Source organism: Tachysurus fulvidraco, chromosome 10 (assembly GCF_022655615.1).
Source record: "Tachysurus fulvidraco isolate hzauxx_2018 chromosome 10, HZAU_PFXX_2.0, whole genome shotgun sequence".
Classification (NCBI taxonomy): domain Eukaryota; kingdom Metazoa; phylum Chordata; class Actinopteri; order Siluriformes; family Bagridae; genus Tachysurus; species Tachysurus fulvidraco.
Window position 1 is genome coordinate 5,062,971 of NC_062527.1, and position 21,927 is coordinate 5,084,897.

General features: G+C 38.1%; 2 protein-coding genes across 3 annotated transcripts; one reads left to right on the forward strand and one right to left on the reverse strand.

The window, feature by feature from the left end:
• Positions 1 to 1,768: 1,768 nt before the first annotated feature.
• med21 (mediator complex subunit 21) lies at positions 1,769 to 4,493 on the reverse strand. Its single transcript, XM_027163778.2, has 4 exons — positions 4,383 to 4,493; positions 3,262 to 3,376; positions 3,055 to 3,155; positions 1,769 to 2,479 (listed from the first exon to the last, which is right to left on the reverse strand). The coding sequence occupies exons 1-4, from the start codon at positions 4,422 to 4,424 to the stop codon at positions 2,300 to 2,302; spliced, it is 438 nt and encodes a 145-aa protein (XP_027019579.1). The 5' UTR covers positions 4,425 to 4,493; the 3' UTR covers positions 1,769 to 2,299.
• Positions 4,494 to 7,814: 3,321 nt separating this feature from the next.
• Positions 7,815 to 21,204, forward strand: tm7sf3 (transmembrane 7 superfamily member 3). Of its 2 annotated transcripts, XM_027163871.2 has the most exons (12): positions 7,817 to 8,067; positions 12,161 to 12,315; positions 12,493 to 12,643; positions 13,119 to 13,239; positions 14,116 to 14,287; positions 15,285 to 15,462; positions 16,695 to 16,781; positions 17,106 to 17,186; positions 18,190 to 18,342; positions 18,448 to 18,545; positions 19,191 to 19,353; positions 19,562 to 21,204. In XM_027163871.2, the coding sequence occupies exons 1-12, from the start codon at positions 7,992 to 7,994 to the stop codon at positions 19,813 to 19,815; spliced, it is 1,689 nt and encodes a 562-aa protein (XP_027019672.1). In that variant the 5' UTR covers positions 7,817 to 7,991; the 3' UTR covers positions 19,816 to 21,204. The 2 variants fall into 2 exon arrangements, with proteins under 2 accessions (XP_047675357.1, XP_027019672.1); XM_047819401.1 differs by lacking the exons at positions 12,161 to 12,315; positions 12,493 to 12,643 and having other exon boundaries at positions 7,815 to 8,067.
• The last annotated feature ends 723 nt before the right edge of the window (positions 21,205 to 21,927 follow it).

The window sequence follows — 21,927 nt, forward strand, 5'->3', positions numbered from 1 at the left end:
TTCATTTCCAGATTAAAATGGAAAATGTTTGGTTTCTTTTCAGACCACTTACATTTATGGATATGAAAACTTTCCAATTAAAATAAACAGATTTAAAATAAGAATATGACATTTCGCCATTTTACTTTCCTTTTAAATAAATATAACATCTTTTTTCTGTATATTAATTTTTGTCCCACATAATGACTCAAAAACATGTTCGACATCAATCCAAAAAAAAACTAGTGTACATACAATAATAAAAAAACAAGATGTACAGCAGATTCTGTATTTATATATGCACAATAATCTGATATATCATTTTTAAATTTTTGTAAAAATTGGTTTGTTGGATAAATTAGGTGTATAATTTTAAAATATACTTCACTAATTTTATTGTTAATGCAATATTTGTTCAGAATATTGTGAGTCGGCTCACAATGAAACACAGTTTTACTGACTGATTCGATTCGATTTATTTGTACTGTATAGTGCTTTTAACAATTTCACATTGTCTCAAAGCAGCTTTACAGAAGTATGGAAACAGAAGAGAGAGAAAAGGAAATACGATAATATAATAATTTTGAGAAGAAGAAAAAATGAAGAATAAAAACAAACAAGTGAATATATATTGAAGTTTTTATATATATATATATATATATATATATATATATATATATATATATATATATATATATATATAAACTTCAATATACAATTGAAGTTTAAAAGTCCAAACCAATTTCCAATTAATATTATCAAAAAGATTGTCTCAGTGAGGACGAGTTCAGCAAGTGACGTCAAATCAAAATGGCCCCTCACAGTAAACACAGCAAGCACTTCTTACATTTAAATATTTTAGCATTAATACAAACATTAGCTTTAGATCCATGTGTTCTACAGACATATTCGGTTGCTAAATCTATATCACTCACACCACAGGTCACTCCTACACACCAGGTACCGTCTAGCACACTTTCTTAACTGTCAAGATCAGATAAACAGGTGGAATAAGGTCTGGCTCCTGCTTGATTGGAGCAAATGTATAGATATTTAAAGATATTTTCTCAAATTAAACACAAGGTGGTTTTTTTTTTTACTAAGTACAATGTCGATAACAAATGACAAAATATCCAGAGTAAACAGAAATACATATAAAATACATTTCTAGTACTTTCTAAAATGTTGAAAAATAAATCACGTGTCATCTTGAATATTGTTTCTTATCCAGCACCTTATGCATAATTGTTTCTTATCCAGCATCAGCATCTGGAAGCCCTTGCCCTTTTACACAAAGTATGCAAAGCTGCAAACATTGTGTGTTTTGCATCATTTTGCTGTTCCATGACTCACTAATGTTCACTCAGTAAATTAAATGTGTGCTCCTCTACTACCAGTTTTTATTCGGTGTAACTTGGCCAAAACTGCCTATAGAGTGTGATATTTTGCGAGTGCTTGGACCCCACAGATCACCACTTGCAGCTATATTTATAAGTCCTCTTTTCTAAGGCCTAATAAAACTAATTTAAGCAGATATTTTAGTGTAGTATACTATAGTATAATATATGGTTCTCATAGTGGTCTCAGTGATATTCTTTATGCGATTATATTATGTAAATCACAACTCTTGATTCATTCATTCATTCATTTTCTACCGCTTTTCCGAACACAACTCGATTGTCAAAGTGATATCAATTTGTCTATAATAATGACAGTGTGGATGTAACATATGCTGTTGTTAGAAACTGTTAGAAAAGTCCAAGGCACATCAAACACAAGCATTTGCATATTTACAGAGATGTTACACATTTATTACAATCCACTGAGAAATGCTGCAGCATTAGAACCACAATTAAGGAAGACAAGCGAGTTCAGTATATTTATCCATGGTTTGTAAAGAAGATTCGATAGTTTTAACAATGAGTTTATAAATAAATTTGATTAATGTAATGGAAACAAAAATGTATATTAAAATGGTGTTTTTAAAGTTTGTGACAATTCTTGAAATTTCTGAATACTTACCATGTACAAAAACTCACACTGTTACAAAAAGAGTAACATCTAGAGCCTTGGCAAAATAATAAACACTTTTCAGCTTATGAACACCTCAGACTAGTCCAAGTTCATATTCATATTATTCCATGTGATAGTTATCATACATGGATCACAACATTGTGTTAGTTGTGTCATCTTGCATCACTGCATACAAGGCTAGAACACGAATATGTCCAGAATGTGACTCAGCAAATGAAGACGGAACAGAAAGTTCCCTGCAGTGGAGGTTATACATTGTCCAAAGTTTAACGCTGGAAGCGTGTGGTCAGGGTTCAGGGGCTACAGGTTGGCTGGATGTACCGCTGCGTGTGCGGAGCTGCGACTGTGCGATATCAGCCAGAGCACTCTGTATCTTCTCTAGCAGTAAATCTCCTCTGAACACCACCTCTTCCAGCCGAGCCGCTGCTTCGTGGTTCTCCTCCTCCAGCTGCCTCAGACTAGCGGCCTGGTACAAGGAAGAAGAAAAGGCAGGTGTTCAGCAATGCTTTTCATGCAATGAAATGTTATGAGGTTTTTTTTAATGAAAAACCTATGATTAGATCGTGTTATCTGGGAGATATAGACAACTGCACAGCACAGGTGATTAATAGACAGAGAGAATGTATAGTTTTGCACAGTTTTCTGAACACTTTATATACTAGTGTGTATTTTTTTCTATTTATAATGCACTGATAAACAAATCACAGTAAGCTGTGTCTTATTGATCATGGTCCTTTTCTCCCATAGACAGCTCTCTGGTCTTTATGTTGGTTCATCTGTTTTAACAACAAACAGAGTAGCAAGAGTAGAGAGAGGTTCAGTGGAATTAACTCACAGACCTGTCCTGTTGTGTGCCATTTAACACCTACATATAAATACCAGGTAATAAACCTGAAATTCTAAACTGTCTTCTTGGTCATTTTTTTCATCTCAAACCCAATTTGTCTTCAGCATAAATAAATGAACTGTCCTTGCTGTTCCAGTAGTTTTGGAAATGCCTTTATGTTCTCCTAAACACCAAGTCCGAGGTTATGCTTATACCTGTAGGGCAGCCGTGGATTCCTCACTGGGCAAAGAGTCGATCAAGACGTCAACATCTTTAGCCGTTCTTGCAATCAGCGCAGCGAAAAGCTGTGCATATTCTGTAGCACAAGAGACCGAGCAGTTCAGTTTCAACACCCATAACATCCTGTTAGCTGAACAAACTGTAACTGATGCACAGCTGTGGACTCTTGTGGACAGCTTTACCTTCTGTGGGGTTTGACGGCTGATCTTTGTTAATGACGGTCTGGATGTTGCTGAAGGAAGCGGGAGGGGCGCACTGCTGCAGGACTCCAATAGCATTACAGAACTGATCAGCCAACTGCAACACAGATGTTTATAACGGCATGAGCTTCAAACAACCGACAGTTTTAATCTCTATATAGAAAAATCAACAAAATTGTAAAACAACTGTGTGTGAAATTAATATAAAAAAAGGATGACAAAAAATCCTGGAATTACTGTATGTATAGCCTGATATGGCAATTTAATCCTACACCAAACACCACACACACACCATTTTTTTTCCACATAAACCTACCATTAGGTAATTTTACTGCTCAATTTAATTTGTATAGCGCTTTTAACAGTGAACACTGTCACAAAGCAGGTTTACAGGAATATATAAATGCCAAAAAAATGATAAAGATTTGAATTTAGCCTTATTGAGGAAGCCAGAGGTGATGGTGGTGAGGAAAAAACCTCGAGAGGAAACACTCAGAAAAGAAATCCAGGAAAGTGTGCTTGTATAAATAAATTAATTAATTTAATAATATTAGTAATATTAAAGTTATGACAAAATAGGATATCCCAACACTTCAAGTCTTTTTTTTTTTTTTTTTTTTAATCTGGATATTTGTCAGTAACCTGCCAGAAAACAGTGTCTTTAAATAAATCTTTTTTTTGTGTGTGGTTTTATTTTTGGTACAAAATCAGTTAAACTGCTTTCAGAGTTTGTCTTTGCCATTAAACCAACCATAAAGAGCTTTATTGGCCAAATGAGCTTGTACACACATGAGGAATAAATCAACAGAGGAGAGGATAGAAGTATTAAAAGTAGAAAATAGCAAAACTATATAAATATGTATCCTTCATGCTCCAAAACATTGTCTGAAACCCAAACATTATGCAGGAGCTGATGCACAGCAACACATTAGCACCATGTTAGGGTCTCAATTCAGACTTGTTTTAATCAGGAAGTAGACTTTACTCTACGAATACTGTGTTTACAATACATTAAATTTCATATAACCGTCACTACAGGCCATTAAACATATTCAACATACTGCTGAAGTGATAATACAAGTAAAATACAAGTATTAGCTTACGGAATTGACTGCATCTTGGAGCTGCGTTACCCTGTCCGCCATATTGTCTGTTCTTTGGGGTTCTGTGTCGTTCACGGAGTTGACTCTTTAAACTGGATCTTTTAAGTGAACATTCGGAGTCGATTCACAATGAAATACAGTTTTACTGACTGATTCGATTCAATTCGATTCAATTCAATATACGTGTATATTACGTGTATAATATAATTTTTGCGAGCAAGAAAAAATAAATAAGTGAAAAAAAAAAATTATATATATATATATATATATATATATATATATATATATATATATATATATATATATATATATATAAACAATTGAAGTTTAAAATTAATTTAATAAACATTAAGATTCATTAACTTAAAATTTAAAACACATATATATAATAAATATATATATATACCCCCTTAATGAGTGAGCCGGAGGTGACGGCGGCAAGGAAAACCTCCCCGAGAGGATATGAGGAAGAAACCTTGAGAGGAACCAGGCTCAGAAGGGAACCTCATCCTCATTTGGGTGACACTGAACAGTAAATAATGTAAATATATGTAATGTCATTTCTACAACAGTTTAAAATAGTGTAACCCGAGAGCTCATAAGGAACCGATGGGTCATCGCAAACTTCTTCGGAAAACTGATAGCATTTATTGAGTGAGATTTAAAGAATGATCAGCACATGTTGCTTGTTTTAATGTGGTGTATTTTTAGGGTAAATTAAAGATTAGCTTGGTTTCTGCTTCACGAAATATTCTGACATTCTAAGAGGAGATGAAAACTATATGTGGTCTTTTAGGACAACATCCTCCTCATCAATACACAACAATGTTATGTCAGACTGTATATTTAGAATCACACACTCCAGTGTCACCTAAATGAGATTGGTTCCCTTTTCAGTCTGGTTCCTCTCAAGGTTTTTTCATCTTTAGGGAGTTTTTTTTCCCTTGCCACAGTCGCCTCATTTGCTTCAGGCTTGCTCATTAGGCATAAATGCAATCACATTTAAGCCTAATATTAATCTTAAATTTTTGCATTATATTAATCTTTGTATAATGATCACTTGGTGAATAAAGTTGATTATGATTCTTATGTTTTATAAAGCTTCTTTGAGACCTTGTGAATTGAATATACAAATAAATATAATTGAATTGAAGGGGTCACCTACAAACTATTGCCAAAAAGGAAAGTATAATATTGTCTAAAATGCTTTTGTATGCCTCAGTATTAACTAAAGGATTAAATGCCTAAAATACTATGCATCCTCAACCACAGTTTACATTTTCAGCATTTAGCAGATGCCCTTATCCAGAGCGTCTTACATTTTATCTCAACATTTTATACAACTTAGCGTTAAGGGCCTTGCTCAGGGGCCCAGCAGTGGCAGCTTGTTGAACATAGGAATCAAACTCACAACCTTTCCAATTTATAGTCCAGCACCTTAAACACTAGGCTATCACATTTTACTGCTGGTATTGTACATTCCAGTGGGTAGCACTCTTTGGGTATTCACCAAGATTAGTCCACCAAACTGCCGGATACATCACTCCTGAGATCCTGCTCCAGAGTCCAATAGCAGCGCATTTACACTACTGCAGTCAGTGCTTGGCATCTCAGCCTTGTATGCAGCTTCTCAGCCATAGAAATTATTTTCATGAATACCCTAATACATAGATATTTGTGCTAATGTTGCATCCAGAGGCAGTTTGGAGCTCAGTAGTAAGTGATGAAACAGGGGACAGATGATTTTCATAAGCTGTGCACTTCAGCAGTTGGGAACACTGTAGTTTTCTGTGGTCATGCACATCATGATTGAGCTGTCAGTGCTAACTGACACTTCCTTATCACACTAATAATACTTAAAGTTGACATGAGCGGATCTAACAGGACAGAAATGTAATATACCAACATATGACCTCCTGTGACAGTGACATGTTTAACGTTACTGAGTTCTTTTTCCACACCAGCCCTTTCTAGATAAGATTAAAAATCCCCAGTCTATGGAAATTGTACTCGAATAGTGTATACATTGACAGAAATAGATAGAAATTTAATCAATAATCAATCTCTTCTTACAGAGCTACTTTGTCAATCCTGATGTTTTACCGCTGGCTGGAGTCTCGTCACCCGGTGGTCACCTTGCCAGGGATTAATCTGCGTGGTCAGCCAGTGTCTCATGGGATTGTTGTGGATGGAGCCGCCCAGAGACTGTCATGCCTTCTTTTGAACCAATGTTGTGGCAGTCAGCTGAATGGTCTGGTCTTTATTAGCAATCAGGTTTGCTCTGAACTCAGAGTTTACAATGACCCATTAGTTCCTCGGGAGCTCTCGGTTGCATTATTATAAACTGTTGTAAAAATGACATTATTTACATTTACACTATTTACTTTAGGAAAATATCAGCGAGAATCAGTGTTGAGACCAGCCATGCTGTTTGGTTTAGAGACAGAGTCACTGAAGAAGAGACTGGAGTCAGGGCTAGAGGTAGCCGAGCTGAAGATGTTGAGGTTCTCTTTGGGAGTGACAAGATTGGACAGGATTAGGAACGAGTACATCAGAGAGGACAGCTCATGTTGGACGTTTGGGGGACAAAGTTAGGAAGGCCAGATTAAGATGGGTTGGACATGTTCAGAGGATGGAGAGTGAGTATATTGGTATTAGAATGTTGGACATGGAGCTGCCAGTCAAGAGTCAAAGTGGAAGGCCGAAGAGGAGGTATATGGATGTAATTAATGAGGATATGAAGCTAGTGGGTGCAAGTGTTGAGTGGAGAGAGATGATTCGCTGTGGCGACCCCTGAAGGGAAAAGCTGAAAGAAGAAGAAGAGGAAGAAGAAGAAGACTGTTCAGTGTCACACAAATGAAGATAAGTCTGGTTCCTCTCAAGGTTTCTTCCTCATGTCCTCTCAGGGAGATTTTCTTTGCTGCCGTCACCTCCGGCTTGCTCATTAGGGATAGGGAAATATATATATATATATTTAACATTTTAACTTTTAAATTAATATTTAATATTATTAATATTTTTAATTTATTTTTATTCTTATTTTTTCCCTTATTATTATAATATATTGATTTATTTCTAAAAATGTATTTGTTTTAATTTTCATGAATAAATATTATATATTTATTCATGTCCTCTCAGGGAGTTTTCTCTCTCTCTCTTCTGTTTCTATACTCCTGTAAAAATTTTTTGAATCGAATCGAATCGAATTGAATCGAATTGAATTGAATCAATAGGATTTTTTTAAACGGATAAACTGCAGTTATCCGTTTGGGTATTGAGTCGATTCTTAATAGTCAGCTGAGTCGAATGAGGCCGTGCAGATTATGTAGTGCATCACATCATCGCCCCCTGTTGAGCGGCATCGAAGCAATTAACGTGGAATTTTCACGTGACTCACGCAAGCGAATGAATTCTAATGGAGACGGGTGTTCTGTGCGCATGCGCAGTGCAGAGTCCCGCGTACTGTACCCGAGCTGCGGTCGTAGGTGTGTGCGCGTGCAGTGTTACAGCTTTACAACGGCTTCCGATGGACGGGCTGTTAAAAGACTCTGTAACAAATCGGTGGCTTTATTTGCAGATTTGTACACGTGAGCAGCTTGCGTGTCGACTATGTCTCGTCTCTGGACGGTATATATTGAGTTGCTCCTGATTTCTTGCCTTGGTCGCGTTCACACGCAAAATGAAAGTAAGTTTCAGTTCGGATTTTGATTTACACGTTAAACATATTATAGAGGACCTGAAAAGGACCTGAAACTAATGTTATACACAAATGTCTTCTAAAGATTCTTCATTAGACTTCACAATGTGAATTTGAACCTGCAATATCAGTAGAATTCGTCTGTATTTACATAAAACATGGACATAATGAATGTTTGTTTGTTTACATGTTTGTTTACTTTGTTTGCTTGTTTGTTTGCTTGCTTGTGTTTGTTTATTTGCTAGCTTGTTTGCTTGCTTGTGTGTTTGTTTGAGTTTGTTTGTTTCACGTTAATTCTTTATATCCATAGTTTTGAAAGCAGCAGTTCAGTTTCTGAAGGAAAATCTTGTTTAGCACTGCTCATAGAAACTCTCTTAACTTTTTCACAGTTCTGTCACATCTAGTTTAAAGTTCAGGTCGGAAGAACACAAATCTTCACACAACGTCGTTACACACTAATCCATGTCTGTTTTGGTTAGCAAGAAGTAGTGAGAGTTAAATGTAAAGTACAACATTTTAAGGAGAAACTTTATCAGCTGCGCAATCAAGGTTCCTCTTAGGATAAGTTATACCAGTACATATTTCAAAATGGTTGTTGCTCTTGTAGGAACATGGTATTTGTTTCATGAGGAGTTCAAAGTTTCCTCAATTCACTGATTGCAACAGAGATGTTATTTATTTATTTATTTATTCGTCTCAGCATTTTACAGCTGATTATATCTCTGGCAGTAAAGACTATAAACAAATACAGAGATGCATGAAGAATGACGTGTGAACTAAGCTGCTCATGTGATATTTACTATACAGTCGAAGATTGTCCGGTTTTGGTGATCCTGTGTATAGTGTAGTCTCAAATTCCTGTTTAGGACTGTAAACAAAGTGGACTTCTTCTCCTTGGATCTCATGGTTTGGGTTTTTGTGCATCTTGAGATGTTTTCTCAGCTCACCATGTTTGGTAAGCATGGTTGTCTGTGTCAAACCCTTCTTGTCAGCTCAGCCCAGTTTCCTATCAGTAGAACCGTTGCTTTTTCTATGCCATTCTTTACAAACTCTGAAGACACACCAATGTGGCTACAACCCACTAACCACATCTGAATCCTTAGAATAGACCACACCTTGTCCTGATCCTCCCCATTTTGTCCTCCACTGTTATCCAGTGGCATTGGCAGGCTCAGAATGCAGTCATTGCTGGCACTTTCAGCTTTTTAGTAAATCAAATACTTAGAGTCTTTTTTTCACTTGTGGTTGAACTGTTTTTGCACTGTTTTCAGTTTAACCTGCTAAAATTGCAGTAGATTTCTGTTCACACACAGCTCTTGGGCTTTAGTTGGTTTTCCATTTACAAAACAAACGACTTCTCCTTTTCACACAATGTACTGATGGTTTGCCAATCTGTACCTAAAAGACACGCCACAGGAAGTTAAATATGGGGGACCAGCTATGTGCTCATTTCCTATGCACTAATCAAATTAAAGAAGCAGTATCTGGTGTATGCGTGTGAAACCCAGAAAACAGCCCTGTTCTTTGAGAGCTGAGCTTCAGTGCAGTTTTGTTTTAGTGTCATAAGCTTCCGGTACACAGAGGCAAAAAGAATACAACAAAATACACATTTGAAAATGAATAAATTGTACGTACAGTTGTGCTATACATGGTAGGATGGAATAGAATAGAATGAGATGCAGGGATTTACTAGAATTGAGATGGTAACAATTAAATGTAAGGTTATTGCATAATGGTGGGAACATTTAACTGTTCATGAGGTAGATTTCTGGGGGGGGGGCTGTTCTTGTTCATCAGATGGTACACAGTGACAAATTGTTAAACCGTGACACCATAACACTTCTGTGTAGCTGCAGACATGATGCTGTGTGATTCAGGACCAAAATGCCTGCAGGCTAATGTCTTCCTACAAATACCTCCTTATATTAGTTACTAGTTTTCTCAGCAGAGGAGCGCAAGGATATTGTTGAAAACTTTTTCCAGAGAAGACCAGGAGACTTGGATATCCTTGTGCGGTAGTCTTTATTGTAGATACACGATGAAACGAGTCTGCACGTCAGCGCGTACTAGCACGGGCGCTGCAGTCATCAAGTCTGACTTTGTTTAAAGTTGTAATACATTGTAAATATACGCATTTTAGGGGCAGTCCCATAAGATAGAGACAAAACACTCGGGTGACAATCAAAGCATGAAAGGATGCAACAGCCCCCACACCAGATCCTGGAATTTCACCCTTAATTCCATTAACATCATAGTCTTTCTCAGACCTTGAATCAAATGGCCACCTTAAACAATGGGACAAATGCCACAAAGAGACAGACGATATCCTGAGTTACCTTGCCCCTTTCCTTTCATATTAATGAGATACAGAAACCACAAGTGTTTTAGCATTGTAACTTGATTTGGCTTCTACATGATTCTCAAAACTATTCTAGAACTAAAAGGAAATAAAACAATGACTTAAAATTATTTTCCCACAATATCTAACAGCACCCATGACCTAGTAACAGAACCTCTGTGATCAAGCCCCTTCACTGGAATGAGTGAAGACCAGTCTGGATCTGTGTCTGTGAGCTCAGACACCACTGAGAGGCTTTAAACCTGCCATGGCTGGCTCAGTTAAAATGGCCTGATAGCGATACATAGGCAACATGTTCACTATTACTCAGTGCAAACATTTTATTAAGATCTTCCAACCATGTCATGTCCATACCGTATACCCCCATACCCCCCCCCCCAAAAAAAAGAGCAGACCACTGGGGACATATTAACCCTCGCACACATTGACCTCATGGTGAACTTATCATTACAGTGGCATGAGAAGGTTCTTAGGTGGCCCCATTAACAGTTAGCATCTCCAGGAAAACCTCCTCTAATGTGTAGCTAATCAAATAAAGTGTTGTCTGCATCTAGAACTAGTCAAAGATCAGCAAATTTTGATAAGATGCACATACTTTGTTGATGGTTCACCCTGGATGGAACCTTCAGAGAACCTGCTATACAGGGACAAGCACCTCCATCTGCCACAACGTTCCATGAGACTGGAAAGAGCTCTCTCACTCTCTCTCTCTCTCGCTCCTTGTTGCTGTGATCACTTATCATTGTACAGCTTGTACAGGAGAAATGGTGCTAGGGAACACATCAGCAAAACCAGCAGGAAAACTACATGCCCTGGGAATAACCTGTTATCTTACTGACTTTTGGGTGAATTTCATCAGTGAATCCTGGATAATTCACAGGATTTCTGAAACAGAACTCTTAAGAAATTAGAAATAAGTTTCAGTGGCTGGTTTTAACAGGACAGCAAAGACCCTCACGAACATCCTCTTAAATCATTATGAGCCAAACTCTGTGTTTTAGAGAGTTGGAACTTCGCCGGTCGAATGTTTGTTTCCCGGCAGTCCTTCCTAATGTTATCTGTAGTCAAACCGTCAGAGATTCTGAGGCGGAGCTTAACTTAAATATATGCCAAGGTTTGGAAATCTTACCTCAGAGAATATCACGTATATTTTTAAATATGTGTAAGATATTCATCATTTTTCCATCAGCTAATCGGAATTCCACATTTTTTCTCTGTTAAAAACCACTTGTCTAGGAAAAGAAAAGGCTGTGTTCTAGGAAACAGGAGTGTTTATATTCGTTTATTCAATGGGCAGCTATGAGTGTGAGAAAGTCAGGTCAGGGTTCTGTAATTCAGCACATTCTTGGTCTGAGAGGAACTTCCTTTAAGCCGAACATGTTGGAGCTGTTTGTTTAGCCACTTTGTTTAGACCGAAAGCAGATTACAAAATGAGAGATTTGTCCTAGTTTTAATTGATTTCAGTACACAACATTCAATGCTTAGGTCCACTTTATTAGGAACACCTGCACATTTATGCTGTTTAATCAGCCAATTGTGTGACAGCAGCATAAATTAAAAAATCAAGCATGTTTGTGTGTAAATAAAATCTTAATATAATGTATATAAATGAATAAGCTAATTCTATATAAAATTCTATAGTTAAAAAAAATTAGATATCATGCAAGGTGCATGAGGAATTGAGATTAGGAAGTGTGTCTGATTTTTGTGCGTGTCCCCCAGACCAAGTGGTGTTCACTTTGGGAAGGTTCCAGAATGTGAGTATTCCTGTGAACAGAAGCCTAGAAGTCAATGTGTCCCAAATCCCAGCTGAGGTGGCCTTCGTGGTACTGCAGTTTCACACTCAGCACCGCAATGCCACCATCTCATACACAATAGTAAGTGTCTCTCTCTCTCTCTCTCTCTCTCTCTCTCTCCCTCCCCTATGGATGATTTATTTCCTGACTCATGACATGCATTATATTTTTCTTTTTGTTGTTTTATGCAAACACTTGTATGCTTTATTCTTATTGCCTGTTTGATCTTTTCTGGTGGTCTGTGTGTGTTTGTTTCAGGTACCAACATATGGTTATTCGGTCACCACCGTTGATTCCGGGCTGCTGTTCCCTCTTTCGCCAAATCAGTTGACTCTCTCATGCTTCCTGTTGACTCCTAACGGTGACTCAGTTGCTGGAATAGGGGTTATACTGCCCTACTCAAGCACTGGTACATCAGCTCATTCTGATCTCTGTTAGGGTGTGTGTGTCTGTGTGTGTTCATTTCACATCCAGGTTGCACCAATACAGAATTCAGAAAATATCAAGGATCTTGGATACTTATGCAAGCAATTCAATTCTAAAAAAAAAATGCCATTAAATTTGAACTAATTGTGATGAGAAATCCAAACCGCACAAACACTGCTACCGAGGTGGGCTTCGTGAATTTCTTTAAGAAGATAAACCTCACATTATTTCATTCTTCACCTCATGATCTTTTTTTTTATTATATAAAATGTGACTAGCAGCTTGTTTCTGGAGGCTGCACACAATTATCCAGGAGTGAGTAATAGCGTCTCATGATGATGATGTAGCAGATTTTTAGGACAGATTGGCCATTGTTGCTCATTTTTATTCTCTCTCAGAGAAGAAAATTCATGTTTAGCTTTGCTAGTCACTGAGTTGTTGTTTTGTGCTGTCTTCAGACCCTGTCCCTGGGGCCTGCAATCTGGAGTTTCCACTGGAGAACGATCCAAACATCTACTTGCTCTACAACTTTTACGAGACCATTATTCGCTTTGCTCCTGCTAACATCGGCTACGCAAGGTATTAATCCTGGCCTCTCTTCCCTTCATCTTGTCTAGTTTTTTTGTTGTTTTTTTTTTTTAAAGCATTTCACTTTATTTGAAACCAATTTTAGTTGAGTTTTTGTTGGTCATTCCTATTATTCAAGTGGAATATATTATATTCCAGATTATATCCTCTGCCTTGATATTTCAAATATTCAAAGTCTATAAAAATGTAAAGCGGAACTGTAAGGAGGATTGAAAAATATAAAGACTAAATTAAATATATGTAAAGTGCAAACATTCCTTGTTCATCTGTTTGGAGTGACGTGGGAGTTTTCTTGTCTGATTGGTTGAAGCAGATAGACGAGATAAAACAAAAACAAAATAAAAAAAAAACTTTTTGTGGCTTAAGCAAGTAAGTAGGCATGAGCAAATAAACAAATAAAATGCAGGCTGTTCCAGTAGATACTTGCAGCGGAGTCCACAAATAAACAACAGCCAGGAGTGAGGTTTTGTGTTAAAATAAATAAATAATAAAATAATTAATAAAAATTTATTTGTGATTTATTAAACAAATCTGTACTTCTCCTTTTATTCTTTTTTTTCTTTTCTTTTTTCTTTTTTTAGATTTCAGATTTTTATAAAGTAATGCATCGGATATACCTCCGTAGAGTGCAGAATATAAAGACTGCACAATTTCTGTATGCTAACGCAAACACGACTCGTGTGGTTTGAACTGAATGCGTAAAGAGCTGCTAGGGGTGTCGATTTACACCTGCACGGCGAATCTGCCTCGCCGTGCCACATGGTGTTTATCGTTTTACTCGATCTGTTCACTTCCTGTTCGTCTTGTTTTCTTCTCTCCTTTTTTCCTGTGGGTTCATCTTTGTTCTTTTCTGCTCCCTGGGATCAGAGGTGTTTCTCCCCTTGCATGTGATGTGAAAACGGATTTGAGCAGTCGCTGGCGTTTAGAGTACGACATCTACCAATACTTCCTTCCCGAGAATGACCTATCAGAGCGGAGTCTGATCAGTGGCATGGAGATGGTTGCCACGGTGCCAGGCATTGTGGAAAAGGGTACAAAGGTCAGAGGAGTAAAGAAACACAATTGTCTCAATTACACACCTCAGACGCACTGTTAATATTTTTGCCATTAATAACCGTTAATTCTTAAAGCAAGTCATTACTATGTTACAGTACTTAATGCCAATTTCAGCGTCAAAATCCATTTATAGTGTGAATAGAATTACAAATTTAATTAAAGTCTAAGCTGATTTTCATTTAGACAATGTCAAAGTTTCACTTTCACTTTAGTTTTGTTTTTCTTTTCTGGAATGGAATTTCCTCCTGTTTTTGTTGTCCGTGTTGATCATTGAATGTCTTTCAGAATCAGGTTTATTGGCCAGGTATTCACACACACACACACAATTTGGTTTGTGTGCACAGCAGTTGGTGACTCTCAAAAGTACAGACATAAATAATCCTATATCCGTATCATGTCTCACTCTACATCTTTGCTTAATGTGAAGCTCATATGAAAGTAGACACTCGGAGCCTTAAGAATTTGCAGTGTTTTAGAAGCATTTTAGTTTTTATCTAGTCTAATAAGGGCATATGTTCATAGAAAAATGTTATCAAACTCATTTCTGCTTTCTGAGATGCCCCAAATTCTTGTTCATAAGCAGCAAAATTCTGTGCTAGGTTACTGTATCAACAGGGAAAAAAACAAACGTCCCACAATGAAAGCCAACAGACTCTGACTCATTTTAGATCAGACTCGTAGCCAGAAAATCATTCATTTGTTTAACCTGATTATTTCTACCTCAACTACAGAGCACAATAATGTCCATTGCCCCTGAAACCGTTCTTCTATTATTACCAAGCCTGTTTTTAAAAAAAATAAATTATTATTAATATTTTTGTCACAGTGTAAAATTAAAATATATTTGAATATCCCGTGCTCCTGTCCCAGTGTAAATAAAATTGACCTGTTTAGAACCCGAAAATCTTTTTGTTTGTAGTGGATTGGCAGTTTTCTCGTCCTGTTCAAGTTCTTGAATCTTCTATCTCCTTGTCTCCCAGCTGATGACACTATCCTCCAATGATAAAACTCTGGTGTCCTTCAACTCCATCCCGGGTCAGGGTGTAATCTACGGCATCGTGGTGAGAGACCCCGTCTACAACAGCTCCGCCTCATACGTGCCTGTGCACACTTATGCCTGCAGCTTCACCTCTGTTTTAGACGGCTGCACCACACTAGGTGATGATGTCATCTTTTTTTAGGATCTGTAATCAAGAATTACTAGAACATTTTTACGTTTTATTACAAACATCAGAAACGTACGTTTATGTAAGTGATACAAAACCCTTCCACCGAATTTGCTAGTCCAGCGGGAAGCAGAAGCGTTCATTTGCATGTGTATATACTTTGTTAATCTGAAAGCTTTCACGTTGGCCGAAGACGACCCTGTCCATCAGGGTTCTGACTCAAAATTTAAGACGTTCAGCAAGCTCACTTACGGCGACGTTAAACACCGTGCAAACTTCCTGCCGTCCTCATGATTGTTGTCAGGAACCTTTATTTTAAAAGTCAAGAAAACATAGGAGGCTCAAAATAGCACTTTCAAAAAAGGCGTTTGTAGCCACACGAGAGGTTTTTAACCTCCATACGCTAAATGAGTACGAACACTGCTTTTTCACACTGCGCTTAACCTCGGGTAGAGGAAAGTTGCACGCTGGTCGAGCGTTCACCCACAGTGCGAAACGATGTGGTGTTAGGGTGTTATGACTCGATGCTTAGCAACAGAAACCCAGAATCTGAATAGAGCCTCGGATATGCACCTGCTTCGCACAGTCACAGAAACCCTGAGTGTTTTGGAAATGGTAATTGCAGCGATTGAGGTGGAAAAAAATGACATAATGTGAGGTTTTTTTTTCCCTTTGTGCTTCTCAGAAGGTTTAACACAGAACAGGAGGATTTATATAGCAGCATTTTTTTTCTCATTGATACGTATAAGACATGATTGTACTGTTGCTTGTCCAAAACCGTTGCTAAATGCGGTTCACATTTCTTAGTAAATGAGGAAACCACAAGGTAAGAAAAGAGAGACAAATAGGGATTAATTGTTAACCCTGGGTAAAGTACGAGTGTGGAACTTCTAAGAAACATCCCTGGTTTCGGTTTACTCTGAGTTTAGTCACTTCGAGAACTACTTCGCGTGTTCTTCGCTCGTGACCCCATTTGTAAATCAAGCGGCCCAACGTTGGACGCAGACGATAAAGCTGGCTTGTCGTAGGGGTCGGAGTCCTATGTCGGGCTGCTCGATTTACGAATGGGGTCATGAGCACAGCTCAGTAACTTATTATATTAATGAAGATTAGACAGACAGATTTTGTTGTTTGTTCACACAAGCAGACATCTTTTAATACCGTCCTGACACGCTGCATTTTCTTTTTTAAAGTTTTATGTTTTTTTTTTTTTTCCCCCTCCAGGAAGAACTTCCACCAAAGTATTTTTCACCATTACAGGACTTGCAGGACTTCTCGTCTGTTTCTTAGGCCATCATTTTTTCAAATGTGGTAAGTCCTGGTCCTAAATCAATTTCTCAAAAGGCAGACTGAATAAAACTTTAGCCTGTGTATTTTTAAATCATTATTTCTCATGTTTGTTTTTATTATTATTGGTGTGGGAAAAGCCTTCTGTCATGATTCATATTTATCACGTTTGTGAGATTTGGTTTCTGGGTCATTATATCCAACAACAGCTGTAATCATGCTGAACTTCCTTCCAGCAAGTGTTCAGTAAATCACAATGTCTTACATGGAATAATGCTAATTCATTTGAACTAGAAGGCTTTTGAATACAAATTATTGCTCCAATTTCCACCTCCATCTTTCCCTCAGAGCTCTTCTGTTTGGGCTTTGGCTTTGGAGCGTTTTTCTTCTTTGTGCTGATCACGAGAACCACCACATTGGATTATGACAGTAAGTTTATATTGAAGATCAATCAGTACAACGAGGTTTGGATAAAAGATAAACGGGAAATAAAACGGAATGTCTCGTCAAAGTTGGCAATGCTTTGCTTGCTTTCACAAGTTGTCCTTGTGTTTAACGAAAAATCACGATTCCTATTTCTCACACAAGGGACTTCAGGTTGCAAATCTGATTTTAAAACCAGTTACAAGCCTAGTAAATATAGATTTGGAAAACAAACTGTTAATGCAAGCTAGTAATCATGTGCGCTTTGATTGAGGAAGTGTGATTGACAACATGCTCATTCCGAGAGAGAGTACACTTAAACTTTTGATATAAAAAAAAACAACAACAACCAAAATCTGGTTAAAGCGAAGTGAGAAATGAAGACTGAAACGTTCCTGGTTCTGTATTTGGAGTTTGTGTGTGTTGTTGATGTCTTCACCCGTGTGCCAGTAGAATCGTGAGTTATGCCCAGTTCACACACATGAGGGCAGATAACTGGAGGTTGCTGATGGGTTGAGTCCTGCTGGCTTCCTCTTCTATTTAGAGACAGGAGAATTGATCATATACAGTCTCCTCCAAAAAATACCGGAACAGCAAGGCTCTGACATCACTAAACTGTTGGTTCTTCTTTTGTGAACCCTTTCCTTATTTGTACTGCAGCTGATCCCTTGATGGTGTTCCGGGATGTACTCGTCCTTGTGATGCCGTTTTGTAAACAACTGAAGGTTGTTTAGTGTTGTAGGGTAGCCTTGATGACTTTTGGCATACCATAATTATGTATGCCTTTTGAAATAATTAGGTTCCCTCGGCCTACCTGATCCATAATTTGATTCAGTTCTTTAGATCACCTGAATGTAAATGTCGGAGTCTTCATGGAAAAGATGGCAAATGTCAAGCAGATTTATTAACATACAAATGAATGAAATGTAAATATTTTCATAAACAATGTTTTGAGTGGTACATATTGACAGTTGTGTAAGATGTCCTGATGTGTTCTCTGTCCCTGCAGTCCGATTGGCTCTGACCACTCTAATAGGTGTTGTATGGGGCGTGGGCCTGGTGATGACGTGGTGGCGGTTTGGCTCCGTGATGACCTGTGTTGTTGTCGCCGGCCTCACTTTCAGCTTTCTCATCTCATCTATTATCTTTTTTACGCCACTGGGTAAGAAGACAAATGTTAAAGCATACAGATAATTGATGATACAGTTTTCTGCTCTGGATGACACCTGAATGCTATGTCCTTCTAACCCCCACCCACCCCCCACAGGTGACCTCTCTGTGTTTCATAACGATGCAGTTTTCTGGGTGACGTTCACCTGCATGGTGCTGGTCGTGCCTCTGTTCTTCATCAGATGGCCAAGAGTGGTAACATTCAACCTCCCACATCACTTTTAAGACACGAAGCACAGTCAACATGGGCTTGCAGAGCGTAGTTATTTTTACTGTTTACTTACAGATATGTAACTTTTTAAGTTTTTATTGAAAAAGAATACATTATGCATTTATACGTATGTTTATCTTTATGCAAATTAATAAAAATAAAATCAATTAAAAAAATCAACAGCTAGGGAACAATTAAGAAGGCAGATGTAAATATCTTGATTGGAGTCACATTTATCTGTGTGTATATAAAGTCTTACAAGGTATGACTGTTATACCCTGTTAAACATTTCCTCATTTTAAGCATTTACTTTCTAGCTTGATCTGGCAATAAAATGAGGCTTGAAATTAGTAAAATTGTCTAGATATAGGCTTCATGTTCTGTTTGGTATGTTGTAGTTCTCTAATAGAAAAATATACACCAGTTTGAGCTTTTCATTTGATGTAACAAGTCTGCAGTTTTTAAAATAAAAGCATTTCTTACAGATATGTTGTTAGACAAACTTTTTCACCTAAGCAGAAGTCCTCAAATGTTCTTAGAGGGGGGGGAAGGCAGCCCATGTCCTTTTACTATAGTAGATGAGATGAGCGTAATGTTTGTGTGTTTTTGTTGTTTTTTTTTTTCTTTAGGGTAATATATTGACCTGCGGTGTGGTGGGAGCATACATGGTAGTGCTTGCCGTGAACGCCTACACCTACACCAGCCTGTCCTACATCACACTGGACATCCTTAAACGCTTCCTCAACGAGGACTTCAGAAGAGCTTTCATATCCGTCCCTCTGCAGATGATCGGTGAGACGATTTACACACCACATGCTAGTTCTCACAGTTCCACTGTACGGCAATACCGACAAATGAGTTCTGTTAAAATTGTGACGCATCCATATTTGTTGTGTGAAACTTTTAAAAATGTATAAAATCCTTTTCTATGTGAATGGTGACAGTGAGGGTTTATTTTAAACATGTGTTTGTGATTTGTGCTCATTCCCACTCTGTTAAGACTTCATCCTGATCAGCGTGTGGGTGATTCTGGCCGTCTCGGGCATCACACTGCAACTGTACAGAGAACGCTCACGGCCGTTTTTTCCACCAAGCCCGTACGTTTTATGGTGCCAGGAACGTGAGAGACGCAAGACCAACGTGTTAGACCCGAGCCACCACATGCCGTCTCTGCCCGCCCGCCTGCTCGCCCGCTTACGCCAGCTCACTCGCCACCAAGAGCCTGCTGGGGAGCGCACACCCCTACTTCTCTGACCAGCTTGATCGTTAGACCGACTGCCATCATCCACAGTGAGAGGTGACATACAGAAGGACACAGACTCAGGGCCCACTGTATGTGACTCGTTCATACACCGTTCAGCTGTAGATTATCTGTAGCTGGAGACTACAGTATGATTTTTGGAGAACTTCTCTTGAATGTAGATGATATCGATCATAGCTGTGAAGTTAAATGATTAAATCCTAGTTCTTAACCCGTTAAACGCAAGGTCCTGTACGAAGGTCTCCAGTGGTGTCGGTGAACCGATACGAGACCTCGCAAAACGGAGTCGACCTCTCGCCGTTTTAAGTCAGACCAAAACATTAATGAAAGCTGATATACAATAGATGTTTATTTCCATTTGGAGAACAAAGACCTTCGTGTGATGAGGGGGAGCAATTTTTAAACTTTGTTTACATTAAAAGTCCAAGTGTAAAATTATTACTTTTTTTTTTAAACCTTTTTTTTTCCTACCCAGTCTGAACAGCCCACTATGAGAAGGTGACCGAGGGGATCACCACTTTATTTTATGTACTCAGCTCAACTCAGGAAAACCTAAGCAAACAAAAGCGTGTAAACCTGAATTTCCTTTTAGATTTAAAAAAGAAAAAGAAAAAAAAAAAAAGACACTTCATTGGATACACAGCCATCACTGATTATGGTCTAGACTGATTAAAAGTTTTTACCCCTAAGCCACATTGGCTGTTGAATTGTTTATTCTCACTAGACCTCCTGGAGGTGTCTTTAACCCTCATCACAACCGATATCACACTTAACCTCTAGTTTCATTTGCCATGTTTTTAATCTTAGACTACTTTTTTTGTTTGTTTTTTGAACAGAAAGACGTAGCATTTTACTTGGATGATACCACGGTGTGTGTGTTTGGGACTCGGTTCTGCATGCATTATAAACTTCAGAGCGATGTGGAAATTAAGAGGGTCTTTTTGTAGGATCAGGATTCAGGACCACTTTATAACCACCCGCTGGACAGTAGGCACTTGTTGGAAGAGAACACTGATTGGTCGACATGTGCAGCGGTTTTCTGTTCCCTTTATTCTCATGATGTGGGTGGTTTATAGATCCCTTAAGACTCGGGTACTGTTCCAGGTTTGGGGCCATGTTACAACATCCCATATTTGGTTCAGGTGCCAGTTGTCTCAGGGCTGTTGAGTAATAACGCTGCTTGGCGAAGTGTTCCGATGTGAGCGTGGTGTTCGTGTCCGCAGTGTTTGATGTAGTGTCTTTATAAAAGTTGCAATAAGATCTAAAAGGATATTTTAAAACTGCTTGCATGTTCTAGCTGTTATTTATGTATTTTTGCTAAATGTGTGACATTAAATTTATTTTGTAATTTCTAAAGATAATAAAATTGTTTTGTGTAATAATGCTGTAGTATTTGTGTGAACAAACTCTGCTCCTGGCCTAATGTTAATGGACTGTCTAAATAATTCATGAAACATTCTGTTGCTGTAAGTGATGGTGCTTTATTCTGGGCTGAAATCAGACTTTCTGGGTTTTTTTTTTTTTACTCTTACACACTTATAGAAACTGCAATTTGTTTTTAATGTCTATCTTTATTTCTTTAACATTTTCTTTCCTGTTACTAATGCCCTAGCAACCACCAGGAACACCTTAGCAACCCCCTCGCAACCACCAGGAACACCTTAGCAACCCCCTCGCAACCACCAGGAACACCTTAGCAACCCCCTCGCAACCACACACAACACCTTAGCAACCCCCTCGCAACCACACACAACACCTTAGCAACCCCCTCGCAACCACCTGGAACACCTTAGCAACCCCCTCGCAACCACACACAACACCTTAGCAACCCCCTCGCAACCACCTGGAACACCTTACAAACACAGTAGAAACAGTGTCACACTGACACTTTCTTTTTTTGTGTCTGTGTGTTTGAATCCCTTCTTTCATCTTTTTCCTCTTATTTTTGGTTTAATAAGGCCCTACCGACCAAAGTATCACAATAACATCTCAGCTCTTCTCTTCTGTTTTATTAATTTGTCTTTCTTGAATTTTCTTTTCAGCTCTTTGCAAGCATCTAACCAAGTATTAATCATCAACTTCTTGTGTATCCTCATCCTTGAGGT

What these genes read in the sequence shown, in the direction of transcription:
- med21 (XM_027163778.2), bottom strand. Translation starts at nt 4,424, where the DNA reads ATGGCGGACAGGGTAACGCAGCTCCAAGATGCAGTCAATTCC. An exon ending in GCCGTCAAACCCCACAGAAG is followed by an intron (nt 3,156 to 3,261) that starts GTAAAGCTGTCC and finishes CTTGTGCTACAG; the next exon opens with AATATGCACAGCTTTTCGCT. An exon ending in AATCCACGGCTGCCCTACAG is followed by an intron (nt 2,480 to 3,054) that starts GTATAAGCATAA and finishes TCCTTGTACCAG; the next exon opens with GCCGCTAGTCTGAGGCAGCT.
- tm7sf3 (XM_027163871.2), top strand. Translation starts at nt 7,992, where the DNA reads ATGTCTCGTCTCTGGACGGTATATATTGAGTTGCTCCTGATTTCTTGC. An exon ending in CCACCATCTCATACACAATA is followed by an intron (nt 12,316 to 12,492) that starts GTAAGTGTCTCT and finishes TGTTTGTTTCAG; the next exon opens with GTACCAACATATGGTTATTC. An exon ending in ACTGCCCTACTCAAGCACTG is followed by an intron (nt 12,644 to 13,118) that starts GTACATCAGCTC and finishes TGCTGTCTTCAG; the next exon opens with ACCCTGTCCCTGGGGCCTGC.